At 37.4% G+C, this 9882-nt stretch overlaps 1 protein-coding gene across 1 annotated transcript; it reads left to right on the top strand.

Annotated features, from left to right (window-relative positions):
* Positions 1 to 8135: 8135 nt before the first annotated feature.
* Positions 8136 to 9594, top strand: LOC121902353. Its single transcript, XM_042419622.1, has 3 exons — positions 8136 to 8297; positions 8606 to 8736; positions 9096 to 9594. Exons 1-3 carry the CDS (start codon positions 8186 to 8188, stop codon positions 9456 to 9458), a joined length of 606 nt encoding a protein of 201 aa, XP_042275556.1. The 5' UTR covers positions 8136 to 8185; the 3' UTR covers positions 9459 to 9594.
* The last annotated feature ends 288 nt before the right edge of the window (positions 9595 to 9882 follow it).

Genomic DNA, 9882 nt, shown 5'->3' with positions numbered 1-9882 from the left:
TGTGCTCTTACATTGGTTTATGAAAGGCTTTGTGCTGTGCATGTTGGGACTTAATCTCATATTTGGCCACACCTCTTCCCTCAGCTCTCTAGAAGACCAAAGATAAGTTTGCATGTAATGTCTGGTCTCTTGAGAAGTTCACAGTAAGCATGAATTTGTTTCCATTACATAAACACTTCTGCTTTTTCTTAGGCATGAGATTCCATTCTTGCAATATTGTTTTATCATTTGCAGTAGATTTTTTAAGACTACATTATTACCTTTATTTATTACAGGGTGTTCATATGTATATGAACAGGTTGTGTTGTCCTGCTTACTCTTACATTAAAGTTACTTCATTGGGGGAATTTGTAGATGGAGATAACATGTAGTCATTTCATTACTAATTACATTATTATATCTCAGAATTGCCTGCAACTACAATGTACGGAGTTTTTGCTTCTGAGGTTTCATTTCTTAATAAAGCGAGTTAGCAGAAAAAGAGGAACATCTTTTTAAAGCAGCGTGTGTTGTTCACAATTTTTGACTTTTTCTGTTATACTGAAACAGGAGAAGTGAGACAGCTAAATGAAGGGGTAGTTCAAAATGAGAGTGACTTAACAACTTGTCAGTTTCTTTTCACAAGATGTGTTTATCAGTTAACACCATCTGGTTACATTTTCTATATTTTGCTTGATGCACTTCCTATGTGTCTTTGTCTTTGTGGATTCCAGTTAACAAAGTACCTTACAAAACTAAAAGACAGATATCCATATTACTTTCAAATCTGGAGGAGAAACAAATCCACATTCTGAATATTTATATTAATTAAGTTGCTGAATTAAATTGCTTAATGTCCTGTATTAACCAGAAGTTAATTTGAATTAAATTGATGTTTTTAGTTAATTACTATTGTGCAGGTGAATGTGGGATAAATGTTAAAACACTGAGCACATTCATAGCAGCGATTACATACTGTAAGCAACTATTACCTCGCAAATGTGTGGAAACTGACCACTACTCTTCAGAAAGAGTGCTTTCATCACTTAAAACAACTAAATATCAATGTTTTAAATAGTGATTTGAAATAGTCAATTAGACTTACAAAGACAATAATATACAACAAAATATAACATGATACCAAGAGAGGAAGTGTTAGCCTGCTACATTCAGCTCTCAGCTCCAATCCAGCTCTACTTTGGAAATGTTCACTGCACTTTAAACTTATATTCTCAACAAGAAATAATAGAATTACAGTAGATATATATCTACTAGGGATGTGCAGAAAGCCCAGTATTTGTATTTGTATCTATATTTGTTGAAGCAGCAAAATTAATTGTATTTGAATAAAAGTGGAGAGAGGCTTAAAAATCCTGGTTTTGTTTTTATTACACTTTCAATTTTAGAAACTTAAAGTGTTACAATAAGTGTTCATAAATAAACTACCTCACGAAGGAGGTCCACAAACCGGGTCTTGAACTGGAGTCTCCCAGATCATAGACGACTGCACTGACTACTGAACTGAAACTTTACTCATTGCCTCACTGCAGACAGACCTCTACCTATTTATACACCCATAACACAGAGACAACACACTGTGTTACGTGCAGGGAAGAACTTGAAAGGTGATTCTTGCTTTGCACTTTTCATTTATTGCCTATTTTTTACAACCTAACTTTGGACCAATTTATGGAAAACATTTTGGAGAAGTAATTTAATATTCCCACACCTGTAAGTAGATGCAGGTAAAAACTCAATGTCCTTGCATCTGCCAACAGTCTTTTGGCATGGCTGTGACCAAACCTTTGATCTCTCTTTTTTCCAACTCAGCATCGCCCTCTGAAACATGACCCATTTATATAAAAAGCTTTTTAGAAAATGTCTCTCATGAATTATATTATTTCATTTAATTTAGCTTGGTGTTAGTTTTGTTCATTTCAGTGTTGTTCTTCTTCATCACATTTGACTTCTTTATTAATGCTTTTTAACGTTGGTTGAGTTTTACCAACTAGTGTGTGCTATTTTCTTCTTCTTCTTCTTCTTCTTTGAATTTAAAATGACACCATGTACTTAAATTTAACCTGAGCAGTTTTTGCTGTTCACTTGCTGTGGGTTTAATCAAAGATATAGGTTACATGATTGGTTTGGTGTGAGAGTTTGGGGTTAAAGGTTGCCAGCCATGACATGCCATTCAGCTGATTCACAGTGCCATAAAATAAGTGTTTATGGCCCATGATAGTTGTAGTGTTCTAAAACAACCTGAGATAATCTTTTAGTTGAGCCCACTTCTTAAAAGACAGTTGAACTTCTGACTGCATAAAGGCAGGATAATAAAGCTGCTCCAACAATCTGGCATCTTTTTACCATCTGATCAAAAAGCCATTTTATTTTATGGGGACCAAATTACTCAGCAGTCATTCTGCTTTTGATCCAAAGACATTCGACTGCTGTACTTGAACTCTGAAAGATCAGACTGAACCACGATTAAACATTTATTTTTTTACCTATTAAAAAAACTTGTCATTTTATGTCGTGACACAGTCATGTGATGCTACCGTCTATGCCAACATTATACAACTATAAAACCTAAACTGGTGGCTCCTGCCCATTCTTCAATGCTGAGTGTGTAAGTTTCTGATTGAATAAATGCTTTGGTGACCAATAATTTAATATTCATAGAATTTATCAATAGATCGTAAAATAAATATTTTAATCAAGTTTGATCAGCTGACGTCAGCAGGGGGCCTGTTAAGGCCACTGACTCTGTTTTCTAGTTTGAGTCCACACTCTGGTTGTTGTACATGAAATTTGAGAGTGACAGAATCTACTGAGAAACACAAAGAGAGAGAGAGGATGATATGACAGAGTTAAGTGGTGAACTTCAAACAAGCTTTCATCAACCGGACCAACAGGACACGTCTGAGCGTCTCACAAGGACTTTTTGGAGCATAATGTGAGCATATTTTTTTTTTAGCACAAGTGTTTCTGTTATAAATGAGGAACTGGACCTGTGGTCATTCTGAAACAACAACCATCATTCAAACCAACATCACATAAACCAACACCTTCAAAAAAGCTTTGAAGGTGGAATTTTACAGTTTGAAGGAGTCAATGATTTACATTTCAGTGAGGATTTCAAATTCAGCTGTGATACAAACGTGATGATCCACAGACATAGTTGTGCTAAACTGGCCTTTAATCTTTTCCCCATGAGCACAAATACACAGTTTACATGTTGAACTACCAGCTGTCATTCTAAAATCCCAGTTTGATGGTAGAATACAGCCTCCTTTATTGAATCGATAATGTTTTTTTTGTGTATTAAAAGATTGATCAATCACTTGTTTTGCAGTTTGTGTCTTAAGTTTTCAGTTGTCCTGACGTCTTTTGAGCATCATGGAAGGGAACTGAAATACAGCAGACAACAGCTGCTAGGTTGGTACTGCATGACTGACATGAAGCATCACTTTCACCTGTGGCTTGGATTGTACCTCATCGTCTGCCAAATGAAATGTAAGGTTAGTATAAAGTATAGTATCAGAGTTTTGAGGCTTAATGATATGTCTGACTGTTGAGTAGTATAAGAAAGATGGAGGAGATGAGGAAGTCATGACAACATAAAGACCACAGGAGGAAGTTGGTGTCTGGTTTTCTTTCTTGTAAGTAGCGACCGTGTCAAGTTTCACTTCCTTTCCATCTCTCCACCTATAAACCCTGTAGCTGAATTCAACATTTTTTGTACACCTTCTTCTCTGAGGTTGATCTCTGACAGAAGAGATTTCAGGCTGTTCAGTGTAGGATGTTCATGTTTTCTATTCAATAAAGTAGAGAAGTTTATCTGAAAGCTGCTGACTGGGTCAACAGAGGCTGAACAGTGAGGAGACATGGAAGCTGTGGTTGGACTGTTGGTGATGCTACTCAGAGTCTCTCATAGTGAGCTGTTTCACTATTAAGTTAATGTTGGATTTGATATTGTGCAAAAAGATGTTTTATGTTAAATTAGAAATCATTATTGTTGATTTTATGCAGCCACAAGATCACTTTTAGTCAATAAGTAAAGTTTGACATCATCCTAACTGAAGCAGCTTAAATACTGTTCCAGGCTTGAAAACAGCTTTGACCAAATAAATACTTTTAACAAACAAGAATCAACTGACAACTATGATTTCAGGGATTAGTTTCACATGCATAGCCTATTCATTACTGAGTATGACACACAACACAAAGTTTAGTGATAGTTTAGAGCTGCGATCGACTGCCAGTAAATGGTTTGATGTTGTTACAATCTGAAAGATTCTGGTGGGTTAAATTTGAAATCACAGGTTGCGGAGCAAGTAAATGCTAATAAAATTTTTGAAAGTGAGATCCAAATGAAAGAATTTTACAAATATCAGTTGAGAGCACAAAATTAATTAAATTTAATTTGAACAGTGGAAACCCTCTCACTTACTGTAGATCATTTAGTTAGATGATTGTTCTGTTTGTTCATTATGAGCCACCGTACCTGTAGACGTGTTTACGGCTAAGCCAATCAACGCGCTCTATGCTCTGTCTAGGGCAGTCTTTCATGTAGGCTCTCTGTTCATATGATTTGTTTTTTAGACATAATAAACCAGTGGCTTGTTCCAAGTTAGTGTGATCACTGACTTACACAAAAATGGACTAATTTCTCCACTAACCAAAGATCAGAACTGACTAAATGATCATAATCAAATCTTAAGAAACCTGGAGATATGCAATATCTTTTGTATTCTCACTGAATCTGTGAGGAAGAATGAAAACATCTCACAGTGCTGTTGAGTAATAATTATCACAATGACTCCAGAAATATAGTTTTACTGTATTTGCTTGTATGGGAAGAGCAAATTTTAGTTTGTGCATATAAGGAAATATTTTGTAGTCACATATCTGTGTACAGACCAATTTCCTGTCTGAGTACTGTGATCTGTTTTACACTTAAAACATAACAGGTCGAATATCATCATGATATTTTTATATTTTAATTTTAAAAATTCATTTAAAATTTGATATCATTAGCTGACCCATTGAACACTGAATGTCCCACCAACATTTTCTTCAGTTCCTCTAAAAAAAATACTGTATGACACTGTTCCAACACACACACATGCAGCTTCATGACACTTACCATGACTGAACTATTCAACACTATAAGACACCATGTTTTTATGACTGCAGCAGAACTTAAAAATGTAATATTATTATACATGTTTTGTTGAGAATTTTATTGAAGCTATTAAGTGAAGTTTCAGGAGCAGGACCACACCTCAACTACGCTACTTCCGGCAATTGTATAAATACCACCTAACCCTCTCCTCTTCTTCCGCTCTTGTATTCAGCTCCTCTCTGGAAATAAAGAGACCAACAACATCACTCTGAAACAAGACGCCTCAGATCAACAATCATGGATGAAGGCCTGAGGGCCAAAACGTCATCATAATGAAAAAGAAATACATATGGAGCCAGATTGTGCAACACATCTTTCCTGCTTTTGAATCTGCTTCCAGTGATCAGCACCTCACTACAACCCTTGGTGTACGTTACTTTTCCACTATATAACCTTCAATGTTTACCTGAAATTTATGAAGCTTTTAAGTTGAACTGAATATTATTCTCTCAGATACAATATATGCCTTGCACTTTGCATATATATCACTATGCCTTTTTCATGACTGGAGACTTTAATGATTAACCTGAATTTAAAATACAGTTTGCTGATTTTTTATGAGCTCAACATGCTGTTGTAATAATGACCTGTCAGTGGGTTCAAATTTGACTTGTTATCATTGATTTAGAGATGAGAATTATGAGCCACAATATATCATATAAATGCTTATTTTGTCACAATGGTGAGACAGAGAGATGACACGTTTTACAGTATCACCTGGACATAATAAGATCTATTTTTGTGACTGTTGATATTGGATATTTTAGAAAAGTCAGCTGTCAGTCTCAAATCCTCTTTCAGTGTGAAGGAAGGAGGGATGTTTTCTTTTCATCCACCGAGTCCATCACACATATGAAGGCTCTCGGTCATGTTGGAGGTAAACCACTTCCTTTTTCTCTCTCTATCTATAAAAAGATGAATAGAAACAACGCTCTGCTTGGTCAAAGTTTCCACACGTTCTCCTGAGGCTGAACAGTGAGGAGACATGGAGGCTGTGGTTGGACTGTTGGTGATGCAGCTCGGAGTTTCTCATGGTGAGCTGTTTCACTATTTGACATATTAATATTGATTTAACGTTATGTGAGTAATATGTTGTGCAACTGTGACATTTTGTCAAGTAGGATCAAGTATAGTGAGTAGTTCTTCAATGACGTGTTATGCAGCTCAAATGAACTGGAATCCACCTGTGGGGTCTTGACAGGGGCGGAGCTAGACTCTCAGCACAGGGGGGGCGAAGCATTCTCAAGGGGCCCTTCTAATAAAGTCATTTATCCTATCTATTATCACAAATTATCATTGAGCCAAGCAAGCCTATGTCTACGAAAACATACAATGAAGCCAAACAACAGGTCGCCAGCCACGTTCAAATGTTTCAGTACTGAGGACAGCATGCGGAGCTCTACATACATTGATTGACTAACAGTTCAGCACCACCGCCAATAGACAGCAACAAGCCAGATGCACTGTCTCAGTACCATGTCTTTCTTACATGGGAATAACATAAACATAAAATAGAGACGGCAGTCTACAACTTATTCAAATACAAAGTGGACAGTCTACAACACCACAGGCAGTGACACAGACAGGTGCTGAGATGCGGCAAACAAGGAGTTAAACAACAGATAAATCTAATAGTCTGACTGATTTCTTCATAACTACAATTTAAGTTAATAAAGACTAATTATGGATGTTTCACTCACCGGTTGTTGTCCCTGCTCAGACCGCTGTAGTTTAGTGTAACGTTGGTCCATTTGTGTAATATCCTCCATAGAACAAAATAATCCAAACAGTTTAACAAACTTTGTACATTTCAGAGTCCCTTTTAGAAATTTCATCCTCCTCTCCTTCAAAGTGGCAAACCTGCCAACCACTTTGTCCTTTTCACTGTTTATGTCCTGCTCAACACTGATATAGTTTGGCGTCATCCACGCATGAACACAAATAACTCTTAATGAGCCTCAGACGGCTGAAACTTTGTGTGACGAGTTTCATTCACCATAAAAATAAAAAAACTTGTTGTTTCGCAGAGCAATAGAGAATACGGAGATTAAATGCCACATCAGTGTGCATGTACAGAAACAATTACAATTATTGTCCACTACATACATTATACTTTAAGGATTTAAGGACTTCTTCTCCTCTGATATTTAATTTTCTCTTGTCCCTTCAGTTTTTTCTCAAGTAAAAAACAAAAAACAATACACTCAGTTGTATCATGCCAACACTAACACTATGTTTTTATTATTTTATTGGGAGCACCATAGAAATTACTGAGAGTTGAACTTCAGATGTCTTGTGCATCATTTTATACAAAGTTTCCTCCTCCAACATATAATTTGGAAAACTTAAGATGTAAAGTTCTGTAGTAAAAAACACAGCATGAGTTTGTAATGACTAGGAGAGGTTAATTTAGTAAAACTGGACTAAAGTAAATAACTAAATGTACTACAGTGAAACATTATAACTGACAGGCCCATGTAATGCTAAATGTGCTCTGAGAGAGACAGAGTGCAGCAAACTTAAAGGAGACATATGACACACATTTACAGGTTTATATTTTTAATCTGGGGCTTTACTGGAATATCTTTGCATGTTTTACAGTTAAGAAACTTCTTACTTAAGACCCCCTCCTTATGAGCCCACTCTGTTCTGATTGGCCAGCTCTTGGAAGTGGCAGACTTCCGCCATCTCAGGATGCTACGTCAACAAACCATGAAACAAACTATAGTAGTTGGATTTCACTTATTTTTCTCATTCTTTACTCCAAATGTCAACTTCTCACATACATCTGTACATGTTGGAGATGAAATCTGAGCTGAAATATGAGAGTGAACAACACAAACAATACATGGAGAAACCTTAGCAACAACCTTAGCAACAAAGAGTATGGAACTAACAAAAGTTTAAGGTAGAAAAAACAGTCATGTCTAGATGGTAACTCTAGATTAGAAATAGAATAGAAATGATAAGATTGTGTCTAATCTGATAGAGGACAGATCCATCTTTACTCCCAGTAATGGAATGTTTAGGATAAAAAACCTGAGAATGACTGATGGTGGTGAATATACCCTTCGAATCTTTGATTCAGATGGACATGAATCAGAACAGCGGACTCTACAATTGTCCATTCAAGGTAAAGAGCCTTTTTTGCCTGCAGGGTAATTTAGTAATATTGATAGATATCCTACAGTATATTTTTATTTTATGTTTGCCTTGTTATTCATCAGTAACGGTATAGATTGACTGAGAATGTGTTATACTTAAAAGTCATCTGAGTGTGTTTCTCTCAGCTACTTTGTTCTCTGTCTTGCTGAGTGTCTGTCAAAGGGAGAGATGAGATAACTGCTGACTGCTTTTTGCCCAGTGCCGGCCTTGTGCCTGTAGGAAAAAAGGGCCCAATGTCTCTGTGGGTTGTCACTGTCTTTGTCTTTCATTTTGTAGAAATGTTATCAGTGTCTTTCGGGAGCGGCAACTGTTGCCATGATCCACTGGCTGTTGGAAGATCAGAGGAACAGAGCCTCCAGAAGGCATGGACGTTAAGGGGCCTTTTAGCGTTGATGCACCAGAGAAAGGTACTTTCATCTTTTTTCTTTTTTTTTTCTTGTTGTTTTTTTGTAGCAGTGTTATATTCATATCTAATCTTTATGTAGAATATTCTTCTTCTTTAGTAAGTTCTATAAATTATTTATTGTAGATTAACAATGGAATTGTGTAGATGTAGCCTAGTACATTCTTGATTTTAATTCCACTGTAATGTGATAAAACGGTTTGTCCTCAATTAAGACAAAGACAAGGAGAATATTGTTGAAGAATGTCAGAGCAGCAACATAATTTCTACAGGCCCATACATATGCTATCACTTAGGTGGATGAATGTTGGATGTGTTGACAGTATTCAAATATAATTTAGTCTGTTATTCTCTTTTTTCCAGACGGACAGAGGGCTGTACATGCAGTTAAATGATGCCACCCCTATAATGCTGTCGTACGGTAATCCAGACGTCTGCCTCAAGAAGGACTTTCATCTAAATAGAACAACTGTGGCATACTTGATTCAATTAATTACCTCACCAAGTGACCACGGTTGGGGCCAGGAGATGGAGGTTCTTGTGTTCCTGTATAGTTTGGCCCATGGGCTATCACTCTCTGTGGTCAGCTCTGCATTTGGGATTCCCAGGACCACTGTGCACAATATGATCCACAGAGTCAGCAGGGACATAAAAGCCAAACTCTCAACTGTAATTTCACTGCCATTGCCACAGGAGCTTCACACCATTGCCCAAGGCTTCAGTTAACTTGCACGGACGGAGTCCTGCTTTTGCCCATGCTGCTGGTGCCATAGATGGATGCCACATTCGTATTAGAGCTCCAGGGAACCTGCACCGTGCTGACAAGCTTTTTCCATCCATACAAATGCAGGCCATATGAAATGCAAGATGCAGATTCTTGGATGTGTTTGGGCCATCCAGGCTCTGTAAATGATGCTAGGGTTCTGCGTAACAGTCCCATCTTCTGCCGGGCCTTATACCCTCCAGCTGGCTACTGCCTCCTTGGGGGCGGTGCCTATCCCTGCCTAGAAAAGCCAATTGGCATCATAACCCCATACAAGCACCCTCTGCAAGGCCAGGTCCAGGAGAGGTATAACTTGCATCACTCCAGGGCTCGTTCTGTTGTTGAACGAGCTTTTGGAGTGATGAAAACACGCTGGCGAGGCACACT

The sequence above is a fragment of the Thunnus maccoyii genome, chromosome 8 (genome assembly GCF_910596095.1).
Source record: "Thunnus maccoyii chromosome 8, fThuMac1.1, whole genome shotgun sequence".
In the NCBI taxonomy this organism is placed as follows: Eukaryota; Metazoa; Chordata; class Actinopteri; order Scombriformes; family Scombridae; genus Thunnus; species Thunnus maccoyii.
Note: the sequence above shows the minus strand (reverse complement) of the source record. Positions and strands in the feature narration are given on the sequence as shown.